Raw genomic sequence first — 21,191 nt, 5'->3', positions numbered from 1 at the left:
AGCCCGCCCGTAGAGTAAAAAGAACCAAAAGACAAGAACTGCAGGCCGCCCAACCTCCCGTGGGGTATTTCCGCCGCCCAGTTGACATGTCTGTTGTCGTCGAAAGAGACCAAATGTTGTACTTTTTTTTATGTCGTGGTCGCATTTCCCCCGTAGATGACCGCTCGGCGCGGGTATTGAAGCCATCTTTCAAAAAGTTTTTTGTTTCCGCCCCCCCCATTTCGCTTTGTTGTGATTAAGGACGCTGCTATATGCTTCGACCTGAATGAACAATCTCGCCGTCCGAATGCTGATGTCGTGTCGTTTCGGGTATCGAGTTTTTCGCTCGCCGCAACCTCCCATTGCACATGATTACTTTTTTTCCCCCCCTTCGCATCTTTCTTTTCCTTTTTTTCGAGACAAAACAGTGGCCGCATGAGCCGTGATGGAACAATGTGTGAAGCACCTCTCCTTCTCTTTTAATCGCCCAGTGAACTTGGTTTCGGACCTCGCTGGCTCGTTACCCAAGTGATCGTTTTGGTGACTGGCATGGGGCGTAGTGTTATCGCATATTGCTCGTGTCGAAGGAGAATTGTGACGGGAAGGCCATGCTGGCGCTCAGCCCAAAAGGATCCCAATCAATGCCAGTATCCAAGAGCTGTGTCATGGAAGGGTATGCACCCTGGGTCGTGTGAGGGGTCTGCGCAGACTCGCCCTGAGAGGTCATGTGTTGCTGACCCGGGCCAACAGAATTTGGAGAAGCCATCATCTGTTGCTGCGTGTCGCCTGAGAAGCCGTTGGGATATGGACCGGGACCACTCGGGGTGTCGATCTCGGAATCCTCAATCATATCTGCAGGAGCGTCATATTCTTGTTCTGAACTTTGGTGTTAGGACTAGGACATCAAAGTTCTGTAGATTGTGAACGGGACCGGCTTACCTAGCTGCTCAATGTGGTTCTGGAAGCCCGGTGTCGGATAATATGAACCGTTGTTGCCGACCCTGGGAGGACCACCGGACATCATGTGAGCTCGGGCGGCCGGATTCATGGGGCCCATAGGACTAAGCTGGGACTTCATAGAGGGCGCCATGCCTGCGCGAAGCGGACCATGGTCAGAGGCCGCCGGCGACAGCGCTGCCTGACTGCCATATGCGTTTGCCGTGTTCGTCGGGGAATTGGAGTGCGACGATGGCGTAGGCCGACCCTTGGGCGACGCGGCCGAGTGAGCCGCATGTATTGGCGGAGGCAGGGTGCTGATGCCGGGCTCGAGCTTCGGGGCAATGCTCGAGTTGGACCGTCGAGACTGGTGATGTCGGTTCAAAATGGCACGCTGAATGGGTGGTGGTTGGACCATGTTCTGAGGAGCATGGGTCGGTCCCAAGTTTGGACTGCCAGTTTTGGCTCGGAGCTCAGCCTGGACATCGATGCCTGTGATAAGGGTGTTAGTAGAAGGTCATCCATCGACGGCATGGCATGAAGATGTCGACCTACCCTTCTCCAAGAGGATGCGCTCTAGAAGGGAGTTCTTGTAGCGCAACATCAGACACTCATCGGCAGCAGTCCGATGAGCGGCCTGGAGGTTGTGCAGGTTGGACTCGTGCACGCGGATGGCCTCCTCGAGCTGCTTGATGTACTCGGTGCGACGCTCGCGAAAAGCGGCCTGAGCCTGGCGGTTGCGCTGCTTACGCTCTTCAGAGGTGGCGTAGATCTTTGGGGGGTTCAGCAGTTAGCCTTCGGTTGGGGCGGTAGATAGGACCGAGCTAGGTTTCGTCCCAGGTGAAATCTTATGGCGTGTGACACGGACATAAGTCTGGGGAAATCTTGATGTTGATAGAGACCAACCCCAGACTAACACACGCGCGCACATAGTGACAGGGCAGCGATAGAGATTGTGTGTGTTTGTGTGTGTGTGTGTGTGTAGTTGTGAGTGATGGACAGGGCGGTGAGTGAGTGGGATTACGATAAAGGATTTACTCACGGGCTTGCGGCCGCCCTTTCGCTTGGGCTGCTGGTTCTCGGTGCCACCATTGGAATTGCTCGAGGTGCCGTTGGCGGCGGCGGCGGCGTGGTCGGCCTCGGGACTGGAGCCCGTGGTCTCGGGAGTGTCCTCCTTGACGGGATCTTTGTTGTCGATGGACATCTTATCTGCCATGCCTTATCTCGTCAGGGGAGGGGGGTGCTGAGGCAGGTTGCCGGTCGGCGGGAGGAAGCCGGCACGGTAGGAAGTGTAGATAGGAGGGCGGTTGTGACGTCGGGTGTTCCACACCAGCCAGCCCTACGATGTTCTGGAAGTGTTCGTTGTATGGGTGTTTGCGCGTGGTTGCGGGCGCAAAGCAGATGACAAGCAGGGACGGGGTCGTCAAGAATTGCCCGAAAAAGGGATATCCGGGGAGAAGATGGCCAGTGGCGCCCACGAGCGCCCGCACAGGAATTGGGGCGAAACCGACAGAGTGGTAGACGGGCACCTAGAAAAGGTGGGAGAATACTAAGCAGGCGCAAGATAAGGTACAGAGCGATGCGCTGCTGAGACGACTGTGACTGGGGGGAAAGGCATCCAAGCGGGCGCAATCGAGCTTCAGTTGAATCTTTGACAGCTGTTTTTTGCCAGCCCAGAGATAAGGGACGCAGCGATGAGAGGTTGCAGTGTGTAAGGAAATGGAAGAGAGCGGCGGTCTTTTATGTAATGATAATAAACTGCCAGCTCGAGGGGGGGCGCACTCCAGCCATCCGCCTAGACCCAGACTTGCCAGACACCACCGAACAGGGCCGCCGGCGTGGGAGGTGGGCGTGCAGTGGAGAGCGGAGAGGGGTGAGTGAGGGATGTTGTGTGTGTATGTGTGAGGGACGGTGGGTGGGGGGAGAGAAGAGAGGAGGGAATGAATTCGGGGAGGGGGAGTGGGGTGTGAGACTGAGTGAGCGAAAGGAGAATCAGGAGGGCACCAGGAAGGGGGGGGGGTGGGGAATGCTGCCGGCCAAGCTTGACCGGGTCGGTATTCCTGTTAAAAAGGGCGGGATGCTCTGCTTCCACAACGTCCACGTATCTCGACGGGACGGGACCTGTTCGTCTCTCTTTCTTCTTCTCCCTACTCTGCGTTGTTTCTTCCGTGCGGCTGGGTCAAGTGTCTTCTCCACGTTTTGGCGCAGATGCAGTGTAACAAAAGCCTGGTTGGCCGTCCCGATCCGCCAAGACCAAGACAGAGTTGTGAGAAGAGGTGGTGATGATGATGACGGTGGCTGCCACTCCGACGATACGGGTCGAGATGGCGAGAAGCAAAGTGAAAGAGGAAAGATGACTTGGTGAGCAGCAGACAGCGACGGGCCGCGTGATCTCAATCTCTTCGGCCTCGGCGATCCAACAAGGAGTGTCAGTATGTGGTGGCACCTCGACGACGAAATTCAACGACGACAAGCAGCCAGCAGTGCACGGCGATGGTAGTGGATTAGAAGATGCGACGAGGTTGCTGGAAGATGAATGAGTGGATAGATGGGTTGGATGGCGACAAATGAGCAGCCCAGAGGCTCGCCCGTCTCGGCTCAAGAGACTCGATGCAGGCTCGCAGAACGGGTTGCGCGGAGGGCTACGCCGGCCCAGAGACCAGAGACCAGAGACAAGAACCCCGCTTCTAACGGTGGAGGATCGGTCGCAAAGGTGTGTGTGCTTGCTTGTCTTTAGGAAGGAGGGGCGTGATGGCGGCGGGCTTGCGTGCGGCGCGAATGTCGTCGTTATAGCGCACTGCTCTATCTCGGCCGCCGTGTCTTGCTAGTTGACTACTGTCGTCTGTCGTCTGCCCGGTCGTGTTTTCTTCTTCTGACAGCGACGGCGTCTCGGTTTGCACCGTTTCCCTCTCGTAAACCAGATTTTGACCTCTGCGTGTTGCGCGTGCCGGTTTCGGTCCCAAAAGACGAGGAAAATGATGGCTGCAAAAGCCCGAAAAAGCTTTTCAAATTCCCCTTTTTCTCTTTCCTTTTCCACACAAAGCCACCCGCCGGGCCTCGGGGTGGGACTTGGTTATATGGCCATTGGGAACGGGGGACTCGACTCTAGGTCACTAATGCCCACCAGCTGTTAAGGAACCCCCTCCTCCCTGAACAGTGAACCACACGCCCCCCTGCCTGGTCTACTTACTGTACCTGGCATGTTTCTTTGGCACATGGAGCATCAACATGAGAATTCGCCCGTGGAGAAGGGTGGGAAGCTGGACCAGAAACCAAGGCACTTGTCTCGACCTGCAAAGTGGGCAATTATTGGTCCAGACCTACCTCCACGTCGTGGTGTCGTCCAAGGCAATGAATGAATGGGGGATGATTGTGGCTGTTCATCACGCCCTACGCGAGATTGTGCTGGGGCAATTCCTTTCCATGACCACCAGCTGACTGCTCCCTTGCCTTGTTGCCCATCACGTTCCTGAAGGGGCACTCGCACGTCGGCCAGGAGCTGCCCGCACCATCTCTTGGCCCTGCAAAGCCTCTCATCTCGAATCTCAGGGAAGGGCTCGCCTCGGGGAACCTTGCCTTTGACGACGTCCGGCGCTATCCCCCTCATCGGAGCGCTGCGGCAGGGTCGCATATTGACTGACACGCTTGCCATGCCTTGATGTGCAACGGCGGCGGCGGTACCAGGAAATTCGATTGTTGACTCGGACCGTGATGTTTTTCTTCATTCTTTTTTATTAACATTATTGTCTTCTTTTGCTGGGACGATGGGTTCTCAACGCCATGTCGGCTCGGTTTGACGCGGTCCTCCGGGGGGGGGGCGACGGGTTCATGGTCGAGTGCATTCCCCAAGGGGCATGCGGGACGTACGGCGGTTATGTGTATGGATGCACTTGTGACGCGATGCAAACCCAACTGGCCAGTTGGCGTCTTCGTGGAATCTGCGGATTGAGATTCTCACGGGTGTTCGAACCTAAACAAAAATGCAATGTTGGGAGTCCCATCAGGACAAATCTCGCTGGCTCCGAACCGGAGATGCTGCACAAGCACTTCCTTGCGGCTCGCGAGACACCCGGATCACAGACCGGTTCGATGCAGAGCATCACCACGGCGGCCATCCTTGGCGTCGAAAGAGGTCATTTCACCAGACCTTTCAGACGCACGACGTCCCAGGCGCCCCTCGCTGGTGCTGATGCCGCTGGCGACTGGTCGCCTCCGGCGGCGGTCATCAGATGAAGCTGGGGCCGGGCTGTGAGCAGGAGCGGAGCCACGTTCGCATCCATCAAATTTTCAGATCACCTGAGCTCCAGCCCAGCATCAGGGCGGCGGAGAGCTCCAACCTGTTGTCCAGTTGCGCCGCACACCCTCCCACCGTGTGGCCGCTGGCATCAGGGACCTACAGCCCATGTATCATTGCCGTCGAATCGTTAGAACCGTTTCTTGTCGCCAGGCTCTCTGGTCCAGTGTCGTGCCGCTTGTCGGCCGTCGACCGCGATATGAGTAGCATCTCTACCTTTTCTGAGTGAGGCTGAGGGCATTCGACTCAACGAGTTGACCTCCTCCCTTGAACCTGAAGATGAGAAGCGTCTCGGACGTGGCCCCGGTGGGTGATCACCAGACTGGGTCCTCGACAGTCTCCAGAGCAGACGGATCATCGTGCTAGAATGCACCTCCCCCCCCTCCGCGCGCCCCGAAAGCTTTTGGTGGACGGCCTACGTAGGTGTGTCGGCGTTTTCGAGACGCAGCAACGCAATGATCAGCGACGGGAATATTTGAAGTGCCGTAGGACTAACAGCGACAGCAGGCCTGGAAGCAGTCACCCTGTTAAGAGGCAAAGCCAGGCTCCAGCCAGGCCGGCTGTGAGAAACAAAACCCAAGGGCCTAGCGTTAAACGGCATCCCTGCGAACTGCACGGTAAGGCAAGTTTAGCGACGCACTAATGGATGCTTGCCTCAGATCCTTGAGGATGTGAAATTTGCATCTCCGCGGAACAGCATCGGTCACCCTAACGCAGGCGAAGTCGTCGTCCTCGTCAAGTTGGTGTGATGATGGTCCATCCTAGGTGGGAAACGTTTGACGAGTAGGCCTCAGCCAATGGCTGTTGGATTCGGCCATCCAAGAAGCGTGCGTTCATTGCCACGGCAGGAACCGAGCAGTCGGGAGAGGGATTGGCAGCGTTTCGTCACCTTGTGCGTCTCGTTGTGCTGCGAGGTTGAGAGAAATTTCAACCTCTGTCATGCAGCGTTGGAGACGTACTCCAACAACCCCCCCCTTTCCTACTGCTGGTCAACCTCTGTGCTGTGCTGCACAGCAACCGGCGTTCTTCCTCTCGTTTTCCAACTTGCCAAAACGTTGGAGGGAGGGAGAGCTGCACAAACACATGGTTTTGTTGCAAACAGCACCTGTTGAGTTGGCAGACGATCGGATCAGTCCGTCCCGTCTGCCCACAACACACACACACACACACACCGTCGAAACTGTTGATTCGGTGTATTTCGTTCAGCTGACCCGCCGTCAGTCCAGACAGATTGGTTCTAGCGTCGGCCTGGGTGTCTGAGCAACTGGTGAGCCGACTAAAAGCGGGGTTGTCTGTTCTTCTAGAAAAATTCTAGTCTCCGACCTGTCCCCGAGTCCGGACCATTTCCGCACTCCGTCGGCTCTGGTCTATTCACCGTGGCATCCGAACATCGGAAAGCCAATGACCTGACACAACGGCCAAAAGGCCTTGCTCGCGCGTCTCATCCGATCACCCGCTCGCCCTCTCTTCTCGTCTGTTTTCATCTCTTTCTGCTTCCCAGTTCCTCATCTCGTCAGTGCCTACTTCAGTACGTATACGGATACCTACATTGTAGACGAGCCCTAGGGCGGGGCGCTTGCTCGGTGGGTCGTGGTGGAGATTGACGCAAGTATTGTCGTTTCATTGCCTCTTTAGGCCAAGCCCATCGAGGGGGTGTGTGAATGGGAGCTGGCCGCCGGCCGCTGTTCATGCCAGCACCATGAAGCGCTGTCGGATGCGCAGTGCGGTTACGAGGTGGTCAGGAGGATGTATGTCTTTTGCCCTCAACATTCCGACCAAACCGGGGAGATCGTGATCTTCGTACTCTGTGGAGAGGGCTCCGTCCCCCCAAGCTACAGCAATCAGGCATCCAACGACATGCCATTGGTACATTGGTCCCGTCACGATGCTTGGCTCAGCTGCCTCACAAATATGTTTGTACTGGGTCTGGCTTCCCGCCAAGATGACGATGCCGCCGCGTCCGAAGTTTCTCGCAACTTGAAACTTTGCCAGTGGCGCGATCAAAAAAATTCTGATCGTTCGGGTGCTTGCTCGACGGCCCGATATAGTTGTCTCTAAGTGGTGAATTGCGTTTGGCTCTGTCATGACATAGTTTGATGTTGAATGGGAAGTTAAAACGAGGGATTACAAGGTAAGGAAGGATGTGACGTGTCGCGGCTTTTGAGTGTCTCATTGAGTTGCCAGCCTGAAGGAAGCTCGGAGCTTCTTGACTCAGTCTATCGCCTGTCAGCGGTTCTTGTGCCACCCGGGCACAGGTGGCGTATTTTACTGCGCTTCTCCATCGCCTTGTTAACATCAAGACTTCTCGAGGCACAGGACCAGAGTTACACTGAATCGAGTAGCTGTAGTTCGTAGGATTGCCCAAAATCCGGTTGCCGTCATCAGAAGCACTGCGTCAATCCATGATGAGGCCAGCCTGAGAAAGAGCATGTTTATTACCGGCGGACATTGGTGTGACCAATGTCAACAGATCCAACGAGTTTGGTCAGCATTTCGAGGGCAATATAGACAGAGGTTGGAAAGTTGACGGATGAACCAAAAAAAAAAAAAAACATTGGCCTTTTACTTATTTGCTGATTTGCTAGAGACCGTCTTTTCTGTGGCCTGCTCGTCGGGTATTCAGGATCTAGCTTGCTGTCATGGGCGTAGCAACGACCTTCTCCATTGTGCCCTGCCTTGGGTATGTGTGAAACCCCGGAGGCTGGCTGCTCTTGAAATGATGCTACAAATAGACCTACGTATTAGAACATTGGACCGGCATGCTCAGGTGGACTGCGTTGGACGGCTGAGGCCAATGCGATTACTCCGGTGAGACGTTACAGATGGTATCCCGTCACCGACTGGCGACCTCAGACTTGCGAGGCTCGTAGCCATATGCAATGCAAAGAATGTTAAGTCTCTCGACTTCGGCAAATGCGGAATGATCTAACCAGTGTGTCTGACCGCTCGGCTAAGCGTTATTGCTTTCGTAATGGAGGTGCTGAGATGGGCGACGACATAGGCTACAAAGGGCAGTTGTCGGGTTTGATGTATATGATGGGATGGAAAGGGGCGACTGCCGACAGAACAGTTAGGTATATTGGGGGTGACTTCTAGGTAGGTAGCCATCTACTTAACAGTGAAACTGGACCGCTTCTTCCCTCCCTATCCATATTCACATACAGCAGGAAGACAAAAAGGCTCTTCCTCGCACCAAATTCGACTACGCGACTCCATTGTCTTCGACACCACATTTCAAAGAGCCCCACCCCTTGGTAGAAAAAAAAGGTGACCCTGACAAGAATGCCCAAGCTTCTCCAAACACAAAGTAACTTCTCCAGACCCCCCTCGTCCACGGTGCAAGGGTCAGCGGAGTCCTCAGCATTGGTACCAGAAACCAGATACTCGGAATCGACATCAATAAAACAGCTTGTTGAGAAGGTTGCCGCAGAAGCCATCCGAAAGTACGACGTCCTTCATTGTACAATGTGCAGACACGCTGGACCCGCCGAGATGGTAGTTTCTGGAATGATGAAACGGGCAATATTTACTTCTTCTCTACGTGGACGATGTCGATAACTGATTTCTACCAGTCTTCACGATCGCCAACTTCTTAAGTAGACAGCACATAAAGTGCGAGCAGATGAAACCTTGGACGAGGAACCGGAATGGCAGAGCTGTGGGATCGACGAAGGCGTCGTAAACTACGAAGACTTCGAATGCGGTCGGGTAGTTTTATATTGGGCCATGGTAGGGCCTAAGAACGCTGTACTGATCCACGGAACAGTGCGCAGAATGGTTTTCTGGCAAGGAGAGATACGCGCTGAGCCCAGTTTCCAGCTTCATCCGAGATCAGCTACGATTGGAGCGACCAATCTGAAATGAATACTGATAATAATGGTAAGAACGTAAAACCCCAGTCAGGATATCGTTTTCAGGGACGGTTGGAGCCTTACAGTGCCAAAGTCGCAGCCATAGCCTGGGGTCTTCCATATCACTGTGTTGAGGGTACGATCGAGGTCCTGGACGCTGGCGATAGTGATGAGACGCAGCTGATCGCTTGTCAAGGCCGAGCGATCGTTTCTGTTCTGCAGCGACTTGGAAAAAGACCTCGGTTATTCCTCTGTACGAGCCTCTAAGAACTTGGTGTATCAGTTCACCTAGCAGACGGCCCGTACTCAAGTTTCCGTTCCAGAAGGCAACAAAAACGAGCTCTGGGTGGGTTACAGCCCTTGCCTTTGGGCGTGGGAATGATATGTATGCAGACCGAACACTTTCTCCCCCCCCCCCCCCGTGGTTTGGCACGAACCCGACGTACTAGCTGGTCGGGCCGTACCAGCACACCGAGACAAAGCCCGGATGGAAGACGTCAGTCAACTTCGGCCTTTTCGGCCGGGGTGGCGGTGCGCCGCAGTGGGGGTGGCGACAGTGCGGGGATAGGGGACCTGGTCCTTCAACCCGTGAGACCGTCACCATTGTGGACTAAGGTTCTCCGGAGCCGCAACACCATCCATCTTCACGCGTTATTTGACCGACGAACTTTGCCTGTAATTCCAAATATACACAAAAAGAGCCCTTTGATAACCGTCAGAACCATGAAAATCGATCGCAACCCGACAGCCGCGGGCGACGAGGCTTGCTGCACCTGCGCGAAGCTCCTTGCCACCGTCCCCCGGCACAGCACCGCCACCGAGAAGCCACTCCCGGACGACAGGCGACTCGAGTGCTGCTCTCGTGTAATCTGCGGAAACTGCATCCATGTTCGCCGACCCTGTTTCCCCTCGTCATTCCCGGCCGGGCTTTGGACGTTGCTGACCGAATGCAGAACAACCCCCGCTTCGCATCCTACTGCCCATACTGTCAAACCTCGTCGGCGCCCTCGGTGCTGCCCCCGAGCCTCAGGGACCCGCCGTCGTACACCTCCTACCCGCCGACCCACCACCTCTCTTCCGGCGCCCCGGCCGCCGCGCCGCCGCCATATACGCCCAACACCGCCGCCGACGTGCCCCCCGACGAAAAGAGCGGCGGCAGCAGCGCCTCGTCGTCCTCGGCAGCGGGCACCCCGCCTGAAGATACCCTCCACTTCCTCGATCACGAGCACGACACCGTCGCCTCACTGTCTCTCCGTTACGGCGTGCCCGCCGCCGTCCTCCGCCGCGCCAACAACATCACCAGCGATCACCTCCTCCATGGCCGCCGGACGGTGCTGGTCCCCGGCGAGTACTACACCGCCGGCGTTAGCCTTTCGCCGCGGCCGGTCGAGGGCGAGGAGGAGGAGCTGCGCAAGAGCCGCATCCGCCGCTTCATGACGGGGTGCAAGGTTTCTGACTACGACGTTGCCGTGTTGTACCTCGAGCAGGTCGGCTACGACGTCGCCGCCGCGTTGGAGGCCTACTCGGACGACGAGGCCTGGGAGAGGGACCATCCCGTGCAAGAGGGCGGGAGGAGGGCCAAAGCTCCTCCGCAAAACCGTGGGCCGTTTTGGAGGGGATCAGCGTGAGACCCGAGGAGGAATGTGTGAGAGACAAGTTAGTGGGAGGAAACTTTGTTTGACACGTTTACACGGCGCAGGAAGGGGCGGCGTTGGGGGCATCTGATATTTATTAGAACTCTTCATCATTTGCATCGTCATCATGTCCTGAACCACCCTACGGCTCTGTTTGGCCTGTATAAAAAACGCCGCTACCATACATCCGTTGTAAAGCTTTGTACACAATACACGCAACATGCCCGGACATCTATCGCCTCCGTCTTTTGCGCGAAGAACTGTCCAGGGAAGCAAACATGCCCCATCCTAAAGGAGAAGAAAAACCCCAACATCCGCTAGCCCGCGGCCTTAAAAGGCGGACCGCGTACGGATGTCTGAGATCTTCCTCTCAATCTCCCGCACCGAGCGGTCCAGCTCACCAGCGATCATCTGCTTCTTTTCACTAGGCAGAAGAGTGTACCTCTCGCACAGGTCACCGTCGATGACGCCCTTAACGGGGACGTAGTAGCTGCGGTACATGAGGTGATCCCTGCCGGCGAGCGGCGCGTCCTCGGTGCGCATGTGCTGCTCGAGGTTCTGGAAAAAGTCGACGTCCTCGCGCGTGACAAAGGGGATGAAGACACCGATGGTGCCGTTGATGCCGCTCCAGAGAAGCACATCCTGGCCACCGACGACCAGACTCGTCTTTGTAATGCTGGTCGGCACGTCCTGGGTGTATGAATGGCCGAGGAGGCTGAGGCGGTGGGGGGTGCCATGGAGGTAGTCCCTCGTGTTAAGAAGGTGCAGACCGCCCGACTCTTCATCGGCTTCCTGGCTCGCCTTCTCCGGACAGCGGACGAGAAATATGTTGCCAAACTTGTCGCCTCCAACAACCGATTCGTAGTCCACCATGGTCGTGCACGTGACCCATCTGGAGATGGTATCGTCGACGAAGGGAATAAGCTTGTTGGTGGTGGGCTTGTAAACAACGTAGGTGATTCCGTGCTGGACGTCACCAACAATGATACGACTTCCTTGTGTGCTCAGCGACACAATCAGCTGCGGTGCTACGTCGGCTTGGGCCTTTCTGAGCATCTGCCTCAGGCCTAGGTCGTATATCCTCAGGGTCTGGCCGATACCGGCAAGCAGCCTTCCTTGGAAACCCAGAAGTGCAGATGGGGGCTCCTCGACCTTGGTCTTGTGAATAAATTCCAGCTCGTGGCCATCTTCGCTGAAACGGTAGACGTGGATGTAACCCTCGGAGAACTGGCGGGGATTGACAATCATGTCCTTGCCTGTGCCGACAATCAGGAAACTTTCATTGTCCTGGCTAGCAAAAGATACTATCGCAGCACTGACGGCTGCTTCGTTGTTGTCGAGGTCAACGGTTTGCAAAACCCGTTGCTCCTCAGATAACGGATCGATGACACTGATACATGAAGCCCATCGGCCCTTGCCCTTGGGGTATCCAAACTCATCAGGTGGGAGGATCCGGGCGTCGCCATTTACGACACCGGGCTCTGCGATGAGCTTGGCACGAAGATCAGGCGGCAGCGTGTTGTTGTCTGCCTCGATAGTGTAAAACATGGGGTGCTCGGGGTGCTTGAGAAGACGTCTCGGAGTGTAGCTAAGGGGTATCGACTTTTGTGTAATAGTATCTCCGAGGTTCTCAATTGCAAAAATCCTACGTCTCGTTAGGTTCTGATCAAAATTCGCGACATTCTAACAAATGTAGATAATGATATGACTCAGTAGGAACAATTGGTATGTTGCGTAAGACCTCATAGCACTTTGGCATAGGATCCCAAATTTCTCATCATGTCATAGAAGGGGGTAGGGGTGTAACGGGGTAAATGCTCACCTCAACGATTGGCCTTGGATGCCAACAACACCTTCTTCGCACTGCTCACTGCTGAAGTTCCAGACCCATTCAAGGTCAACGTAGTTCAAGGGCGTAACCAAGAAGCCTCGGGTGATGGGGTCGGAGTATCCAAGCCACGGACGTGAGCTCAACCCTATAACACAAGTCCTTCCTTGGACAGTAACTTGGAACAACCGCACCGGCTTGGGACCCAGGAACTTTTGTCTCGTGTCCGTCAGTTCTCCGGTGATTTCGTCTAACACTGTACGAAGGTAGACACCAGAGTGGAGGCCGATATGAAGATATAGAGTTGATCCGCCAGATGAGGAGTCGTCCATGGCAATGATTGCCAAGGACGACGGAGGAGCAGTCAAAGCTTGCACTGACTTGCTCTCGAGCGTCGACTCAGGGTCCAGCGACAGCACGCGCACGGTGCTGTCATCGCAACCAACGGCCAAAAAAGAGCTTCGCAGGCGTCCTTCCGGAACTTCGCCCAAGCTCAGACAGGTAACGGTTCCGAACATCTCTTTTTTCTCGTCATACTCAGCTAAAGATCCATCGCCGTCCATTTCGAAGTAGACGATCTCACCCGAGCTGAGGGCGACAGCAACCTGGTGCTCATTTGTCGTAGCAGCGACGATGGACCGATGCTGTGGCGCTGCCCACTCGTTGACATGGCCGTGTCGAATGTGACGAATGCCCTTGGGATGAACCTGAATGAGGCCATCTTCACCGAGCAGCTGTGCCGCCAGAGTAGGCACAGACGTCAGGAAGCCGGAGTCACTGACTTCCTCGACAGTCTCGCCAATGCTTAGGACGAGAGTTCCGTTTGTGAAAGACAGGACAATGTAGGCGTCGTACTGGTCGCCGCGGTTCAACTTCAGTGTCCACACGGCTGAGGGGATACCGGGTAGCTCTGAAGCGACAATCTCATTGACTTCCAAGCCATGCTTCAACATCCTGAACGTGCTGCGAGCACCGTTGCCGCAGGCAGTGTAGATTTGAGGTGCGTCCTCGCCGGTAAGGTTTGCAACCTTGCAGTCGAGCAGAGGGTTCATGGAGTCAATGCTCTCAACGAGGGCAAGGTTCTCCAAGGGTCTCGGGTGAAAGTAAACAGCATCATATCCAGCCTTGGGATCCGTAGGGAAGTCGTCGCTCGAGAACTCCAGCTCGTCATCGTCGTCCCCAAGCTTCTCGAACTGGTAGAATTGGTGGTTGCCGAACTGACTAGCAGCATACAGGAAACCACTCTTGAGAATGCACAAGCTCGATGAGACCGGAATGGTATCGAAGTACTTTATCTTGAGCCTCTTGACTTCGCCGGTGGGATTCCCGTCGGTGTCCTCAACCATGTCGAGGGTGGCCTTGAAGAGATCGCCGTCTTCGGTCTGCAGGAGAAAGAAAAAGGCGCCGGCACTGCCTTTGAGCTTGTGCATCACACCGGAGACAGCGTGACGTTTTCTCGAAGGGTCTTCCGTTGCACCACGTCTACGCGGGATTGGTACGCGGAAGGCTTCTTGGTTCGAATGCCTGTATGTGATGTTTTCCTCTCCGCAGACCAAGACGCCACTAGGACCGTCTTGACCACCTGGCACCTGGAAGAGCATCGACGCCGTGGGGTCGACGGATTCGGACCATTTCCGGACGACGTGGTTCAGTCCAAGGTCCAACTCGTAGTACACAAGCTGAGTCTCCGCTTCTCGAGCCGCCTCCCCTGTGGGATCTTGGTCTGCTTCTGTGTACTCGATTTCGAGCGCGGCAAAGACCGGGTTCGCGTAGCCGACATCCAGAGCGACCATGGACAGCACCAGAACGCCGGGCTTGTGTGCTTCCAGAGGCGACGAGATTGTGAGCTCGGCCTGTGAGTTGCGATTGAGAACGTAGACAAGTTTGTTCTTCTCGACCGAGGCAATCAAACACGCTCTGCCCTTAGGATCGCAAGCTAGATATTCCCCGGGGATGACACGTCGCACTCCAGACTTGCCAAATGTCTCCAAATGAAGACGCTGGAACCGATTCTGCGCGGGAATGTACTCGATGATGGTGATCCTTCCAGAGTCAGTCGCGAGAATGAGGTAGTCTTTTGACACAAGGTCAGCACAGTCCGTTGACAATCACGTCTCGCTTCCAAAGTCAAGCAACATTGACTGCGAGGGCACCTGTCGCGACCGGGAAGCTTCTCACAAATCACTAAGTGAAGCTTCAAATGGGATTGAGACACGACTTACCCTTGTTGCTCCCAGCCAGCCGGAACGCGGCCATGGATCGGATGATGCCGAAAATGTCGTGTGAGAGCACGGTGATTACCTTGCCTTGCGACGGGTCTGGGCGGAGCAGTGTCAACCGTGATCCCGACGCCGTCACAATGTTTTGCTCCTTCGTTCCCGAGAACTGACCCAACACCGCCTGGGTGACGTTGGTAGGCGGCTGAAGGGTCAGCGAGTACAGGAACATGTTCGAGGTCGTCGCCATGATTGCAGGTGAGCGCAGATAGCCTGCGCGGCCTCAAGGTTTCGAGCTCGAATGGATGGGCGAGACACGAGATACGGTGATGTTTTTGCAGTGATGGTGGGTGGATAGGAGGCTGGGGAGCTCCAGCACAAAATTTCAGAAGCTTCTGGTTCCCACTTGACGCTTGATACATATTCGTCAGGCATAGTGGGGACGCGGTGGCACCGGCGTCTCATTTATCCGATGTCTTCCAAAATTTCGGGTCGGCATCCGTACGGGGCGAGCTCTCGCAGCTCGCCGGAACAGTGCTGTTCGTGGTAATATCGCAGGTCACATACAACTGGGCTCTCATCGAATTTGCCCAAGATGGAGCCGGCATTGCGAAGAGCAGCATCCAGCGTCTGCGGACAATGTTCCTCGACACTGCGGAGGCAATTGATGGCCAATGGATCCTCAAGAACCGCCCCTCGGCTCGCATCAGCCCACGCGACCCGAAGCCTCCATTCCACCGTTTCGCGGAGATCCAAGGCGAACAACGTGCTTACAAGACAGTTCTCTTCAACGCCGAAAGCCTCGCAAGAAGTGGCGGCTGCCAAGCTCGCGGCCAGCGAAACCCCGACCCCCAAACTTCGATCGGATGATCTATTCCACTCCTTCACGAACTCGCCCATCCCGGAGATCCGCCGCCGTGCGGCTTTCATGAGACAGCATGCGTATTGCCCTCACCCAGAGCACCGCGCGACTCGAGTCCCCACTATTGCTCCTCACGGAGAGGAAAACCAGGCTCAAACAGGCCAGCTTGCGCCGGCGCACGTCGATTTCGAATGCCCCGACTGTGGAGTACCTGTTTACTGCAGCAAGGAACACTGGATGGACAATTACGAGGCTCATCTCGAGATCTGTGACACCTTGAGGGAGATCAACGAGGACGACCACGACCTTCGGTCCGGACGCGCCTTCCCCGAGTTCGTCATGGCGGAGGATCAGATGCCCGAGGCTGTCGTCAATATGACGAACTGGGATACCTTCATGTACAGCCGAGAGTTCGAGGCTGTGAATGACGAGCGCAGCATGCGCCAGGTCACGAAGATGCTCACATACCCTGTCACTATTGGTAGTGTCCTCCATGAGTTGAGCCCCTACAGCATTAAGAAGGGGGAGAGATTGACGAACGAGGGTTTGAAGAGTTTGAGTGGTGAGTTGCGAACAAAGATGGCGGAGTAGACCTAGGACTGACTTCACGATAGCACTGCGATATACCCTCCACCCTCCCCTGTCCGGAAAGGGCACGGCGATGAAAGACCTTCGTCCTGAGGCCCCTCCTGTGCGAATATTCTGCCTAGGAGCCCGTGCCGAATCATCCTTGCCCAGAAATGTTTGGCTTCAGCTTGCGCACCTGTTCCCCGAGAGCAAGATTCATCTCATCTTCATTGGCCCCGAGAGCATGGCGAACCGCGATGACGAGTTCCCGTTGCCGCCGCGAACCCCCGAGAACCCCTTCGGCATGGTGATTGAGGACCGGATATCGCACAAGATGAAGATCAGCACCATCGTGGACTACTATCACACCATTCACAAGACTGGGTACTTTGCACCGTATGACCCGTACTTCGACTGTTTCTGCCTCTTCCACCCTGGTCTGGGCCACCCGGCAAGCAGCCATGAGTGGACAGAGACGCTCCCCTTGCTTCTGGAAACCAAACTCCCCATCATCGCCACAGGTTACACGCAGTTCGACATGGAGAGAGATATCGAATGGGTCCGCAAGACGGCGGCTGGCGAGTTTGATGTGCTGCTGGAGCCTGGCGAGAATCTCTTCCGCAGCTTGAGGTGGGACATGAACGACCTGGATCCCCAGGACGTCAGCTGCGGAAACTGGGGAGTGTGGGCGTTCCGTGGAAAGAGGTACGCGATTCGGCCACTCTAACAACATGATTTGGTGCTAACTTGCGATAGATACGAAACGACCAAGAAGGATGAGGAATAGGTGGCAGCTGTCTTCGAGGAAGACATGAAGCAGGGAGTGATGCCTGGTCCAATACATAGGCTCTGTAAATAAGTGTAGTATACTGTCACCAGCATGTGCATTGTACAACAGGGGATGGAAAAAATGAAGATCAAGTCGACTCTTACCTGCCTTCACTGTTGTAATTTCTCCCGCATTAGGTTGGAGGCCATGCCCGTCGTTCTGCATTCCCCAAACGCACCGCGACAACCCTTGGTCTGAGATGCTTGTGCTAATGGCTGCTGCCTGGGTGGGTTAAGCCAACAATTTGACATGGCGAATGCTGACTAGAGTCAAGCAATGTACCTGACGCGTAGAATTCGTTGCGAAACATGTCCGGCGCAAACACGGCGCCGCAAGACATGAAAAGAGGAGATACCGAGAACTACCATATACACTCAGATCTGGGTCTAACTCGCATTAGCAGGACCAGCGCATGCGTTGTCAAGTGTCCCGGCACGTCGGGTCCGGCGGTCGGGGGGCCAGTGCCGGTTCGTCCCATGCAGATGCGGGCCAGTCCGGCAGGTGCGGCTTGCCTTAGGTATCTTCCTAGGTAAGTCTGTACGTAGTGAGTCGCTCTGGGGGCAAGTAGCGCACAGGGCACAGGGCCATCTGCAACGTGAGACCGGCCCTTCCCTGCCACCAACCAGTACTAGGGGCGGGGGGAAGGTGCCCCCCGTTTCCCACCTGTCGTCACTCGACCACCCGTCGTGATCAACGTTGTCCGAAATCTTGCTGGCCGCAAGTCAAAAACGACGACGGCTCTTCGCTTCACCACCATCGCCGCCAACGGGCCACACACTCCCAAACACACATCCGAGGTATAGATCATGAGTTTGCCGCTACGCTAAACACATGGCCATGGCAGCAACGGTCGCTACCCCTCGCGCCCCGACGCCTCGCCCGAAAGCCCCCGCGACTGTGAGCTTCTCGACCAACCCGGCCCCGAACATCCCAACGCCTCTGTCTACGCCCGGCGGCGACCGATCCCGTCCTCCGCTACAGGGAAATCCTTCCGCTCGCCGATCCGCCCGGTCTACACCGACAGATTTCCTCTCCGATAAAGCCACCGCCGCCTTCATCCGTCGCGTCCTTTGCTCCAAGCATCTGGCTGAAAGGGGCAGGGCCACCCCAGCCCCCATCGAGGAGCTGCTACCACCCCTGACTAGCCGGAACGATGTTGATCTGCAACTATACGCACTCATTGCGGTTATTTTGAGGGAGTATGTGCAGACGTGGTACAGCAAGATTACAGCCGACGACACTTTTGTCAACGAAGTCGTTCAGATAATCGCACACTGCACGAGAGCTTTGGAGCAACGGCTACGAAAGGTCGACTTGGAAAGCCTCTTGTTTGATGAGCTGCCTGACTTGCTGGACAGGCACATCCTAGGTGGGACGAAGACGTGCAGGTATCGAGGCAGTTTTCGCTGACAGTGTTCAACAGCTTACCGCGCGGCGCATGATCCGGTTTCCAGGCCTCCGACTGAAATAGACCCTCGAGAAGTTTATCATTCGCTTTGCCCTCTGGCCCCTTTGTCGCCCATACCTCGCCCAGAAGACCCTTCGTCTGTCACAAATCAGCAAGAAAACGAAGCGGCCTATCGCCAGCTATTGGTGCAAGGCGTCTTGGCTGTTCTCCTACCAACCGAAGACCTTGAGAACGACTGCCTGACCTCCCTGGTCGGCCAAATCTTCTCCGAGCTCATCATTGGAAACGTTCTCGTCAATAGACTCTCGCAACCCTGGCTCATTTACGAATGTCTCATCGTTCTCACCAGAGTCCTTGCAAGGGGGGGATCGGATCCCATCGAAGAAGGGGTCACGGAGGCTTTGGCGGGCGGATCAACTCCCGCGGTCCCCAAGCTAGTTCGTCGCAGCTGGTCCATCCAGAGGGCGTTCTGGTCGCTCGTACAATGGTCTTTCATTGCTTTCACATCAATCCGCCTGCTCATCACCACTCTCGCCATGTCTTCATCCTTGCCCCCACGGTCGGACGGTGATGCGGCCGATAAACACGACATGACTTGTCAAAAGTCGGATTCGAAGACGCCAAATCCTGCCACTAGTTCAAACGAGGCGCGGCCAGTGCAGACAAAGACACCTATCGTCGCCTTGAAGCTGTGGACCTGCATATCAGACTGGATTGAAATGGACACTCGCATGCCTTGGTTAAGTGGAACGCTGTCGATGCTACAGCTCGGAGCAATGGAAGGCCCAGGCCGAGTTGCTGGTCTCAACGGACCCATGGACAGGTAGGCAACCGCTTTTCGCTTCCTCCTCCCCCTTTTCTGTTTCTGGAATTCCCGTCACACTGCATGAAGTCCAAGTCACTGGACCTTGGCCAGCTCCAGTGAGCGAACAGAAGTTTTCCGTCAGGCAGGCAAGTGCATAAGATGGGACAGCCATTCCCACGATAGTCTATCAGCCAGGCTACACATTGAATGGACTTCTTAGTGGGGTGGGTTGATACGGCTTGCAACGGGCACGGCCTGGGGGTGTACGCAGCCATGCGGTCGAGTTTGTTGCACGACAACGCAAAAAAGGCCGAGATATGCTGTGCGACACACTCCCACCCGGCCCATTCTGCGGCCCAACCCTGACTTGACCTCTTTTCCCGATTCCTCAAAACATGCGGTTGCATTCCAAGGCCCTCGTGGCTGTTGGCCAATCGCAGGACGCATCGACGTTGCTCGCCTCCGATTTGCCTGATAGGCTCTCGCGGGGTTCCATCAGCAAGCCTCATTTACGCGCCCAGGTCCAACAAGGAGCATCACTTTGCAGGGGGTCCTCTCATCACCGTCATGTCTTCACCTGCGCTTGCCTAGGCACCGAAGGCAGTGTGCTGCGTTCTTCAACCATTGCTCTTCGCTTCGCTTCGCCCCACTGCCACTGTCATCCCAACTCAATGGCGGAAGTTGGTACATCACCCGGTCCAGAAGTCTTACTTCCCAAGGTTACTGTCAGGACCCAGCTCACGAAGGAGCTTGTCAAGGACCCCCCGTTCCTGACCGCCCGTCGACACCTTTGGATCGCTGCGACGACGGAACGGTCCCGATCACAAGCAGTGACTCGACCCGTCCCGAAAACGGGCTGATAGCTTACCCTCGCCCAGCGGCTAATTACCTGGTTCCCCATGGTTGTCCTGAAGTGTGCACCCCGGTTGACATCTTGAGTCTCTGGGCATTGGTTGGGTGGCTTGCTGTCGTACACGCCATCCGGCTTCATGACGAAAACCACCCACCTAGCACGCCCGGTCGTTTCCACCACTGCGAATATGAGAATGTTGGAGTTATCTTCTCAGGACTGGACCACGAAGTCTTCGTTCGGTATCTTTGTCTGCCAGGCCTGGAGGCTACAACCTGGACCGCCTCTGTCGGTGAGGAGGACTGCCGCAAACTCGCCATCGGCCGTGTCTGATCCTTGTTCCGCTTCTCGTGTGACCACAACCCAGCCCTTCTCATCTCTCCTATGGCCTGCTCCCTCTTGCTCTTACCCCTCTCGTCTAGTTCCCCTCCCACAGATCGTCTCTTCCCTTTGTCAGTTCATACATGAAAGACCCTGCAACCCCCCACATACTGGGCGTTACGACTCTTCAAGTCGGAAGCAAACCCGGGACTGACATTGAGCGCTTGCCGCGTCGAAATACAGACTCATTTCGCACACCATTCACCAACGCATCCTCGACGCCTCATATCTGCCGACCCTCCTCCGCTCCACCCGTGCTGCCCTGTTCCCCAACAATGCCCCGGGCGTCTCGACGCTGGTGGCCCCCTCATCTGACGACGAGCTGCGTGTCCTGCGCCGCAGGTGCGCTAGCGCGCTTCTAGCCAGACTCCCGCCCTGGCTGGCCGACCTTTACCTGGGCGGGCGAGGCCTTGGCTTGCGGTGGCGACCCGATCCGCCTTCGAAGACTGTTGCTGCTGCCTCCCGCGTGAGCGAGGCCGGCAGCTCTGGCAAGGTAGACAACGGCGGCGGTGAAGGAGCGGACGGCATTGCCAATAACGACGACGACACTCTCAGTGACAGCGACGGCGAGAATGGCGACTGGCAGCAGATGCTCTCCGAAATCGAGAATGGCATCCTCGACGTCTTATCGGACGAGTACTGCAACAAACACCTGGTGTATAGCGTTTTGGAGCTGGTTTTGGTGAGGCTGATGCCTGAGCTGACGGAAAAGGGCATTGTCGAGCTCTGGGAGGAGCGTCTGAGCTTATGA

General features: G+C 55.9%; 7 protein-coding genes across 7 annotated transcripts; 5 read left to right on the top strand and 2 right to left on the bottom strand.

The window, feature by feature from the left end:
• Positions 1-541: 541 nt before the first annotated feature.
• CH63R_02755 (BZIP transcription factor) lies at positions 542-2,131 on the bottom strand (the record flags this gene model as incomplete). Its single annotated transcript, XM_018297730.1, has 4 exons — positions 542-855; positions 919-1,407; positions 1,471-1,687; positions 1,958-2,131. 4 exons carry the CDS (start codon positions 2,129-2,131, stop codon positions 542-544), a joined length of 1,194 nt encoding a protein of 397 aa, XP_018162546.1.
• Positions 2,132-4,695: 2,564 nt separating this feature from the next.
• On the top strand, positions 4,696-5,148 carry CH63R_02754 (uncharacterized protein; the record flags this gene model as incomplete). The annotated part of the gene is made up of 1 exon (XM_018297729.1): positions 4,696-5,148. One exon carries the CDS (start codon positions 4,696-4,698, stop codon positions 5,146-5,148), a length of 453 nt encoding a protein of 150 aa, XP_018162545.1.
• Positions 5,149-9,783: 4,635 nt separating this feature from the next.
• Positions 9,784-10,688, top strand: CH63R_02753 (Thiamine biosynthetic bifunctional enzyme; the record flags this gene model as incomplete). Its single annotated transcript, XM_018297728.1, has 2 exons — positions 9,784-9,948; positions 10,014-10,688. 2 exons carry the CDS (start codon positions 9,784-9,786, stop codon positions 10,686-10,688), a joined length of 840 nt encoding a protein of 279 aa, XP_018162544.1.
• A 336-nt stretch (positions 10,689-11,024) lies between these two features.
• CH63R_02752 (Pre-mRNA-splicing factor rse-1) lies at positions 11,025-14,988 on the bottom strand (the record flags this gene model as incomplete). Its single annotated transcript, XM_018297727.1, has 3 exons — positions 11,025-12,339; positions 12,517-14,596; positions 14,745-14,988. 3 exons carry the CDS (start codon positions 14,986-14,988, stop codon positions 11,025-11,027), a joined length of 3,639 nt encoding a protein of 1,212 aa, XP_018162543.1.
• Positions 14,989-15,333: 345 nt separating this feature from the next.
• On the top strand, positions 15,334-16,954 carry CH63R_02751 (mRNA processing protein; the record flags this gene model as incomplete). The annotated part of the gene is made up of 3 exons (XM_018297726.1): positions 15,334-16,162; positions 16,215-16,872; positions 16,924-16,954. 3 exons carry the CDS (start codon positions 15,334-15,336, stop codon positions 16,952-16,954), a joined length of 1,518 nt encoding a protein of 505 aa, XP_018162542.1.
• Positions 16,955-17,827: 873 nt separating this feature from the next.
• Positions 17,828-19,231, top strand: CH63R_02750 (PXA domain-containing protein; the record flags this gene model as incomplete). Its single annotated transcript, XM_018297725.1, has 2 exons — positions 17,828-18,365; positions 18,420-19,231. The coding sequence occupies 2 exons, from the start codon at positions 17,828-17,830 to the stop codon at positions 19,229-19,231; spliced, it is 1,350 nt and encodes a 449-aa protein (XP_018162541.1).
• Positions 19,232-19,880: 649 nt separating this feature from the next.
• On the top strand, positions 19,881-21,191 carry CH63R_02749 (PXA domain-containing protein; the record flags this gene model as incomplete). The annotated part of the gene is made up of 2 exons (XM_018297724.1): positions 19,881-20,023; positions 20,624-21,191. 2 exons carry the CDS (start codon positions 19,881-19,883, stop codon positions 21,189-21,191), a joined length of 711 nt encoding a protein of 236 aa, XP_018162540.1.

The sequence above is a fragment of the Colletotrichum higginsianum genome, chromosome 2 (assembly GCF_001672515.1).
Source record: "Colletotrichum higginsianum IMI 349063 chromosome 2, whole genome shotgun sequence".
Classification (NCBI taxonomy): Eukaryota; Fungi; Ascomycota; class Sordariomycetes; order Glomerellales; family Glomerellaceae; genus Colletotrichum; species Colletotrichum higginsianum.
Note: the sequence above shows the minus strand (reverse complement) of the source record. Positions and strands in the feature narration are given on the sequence as shown.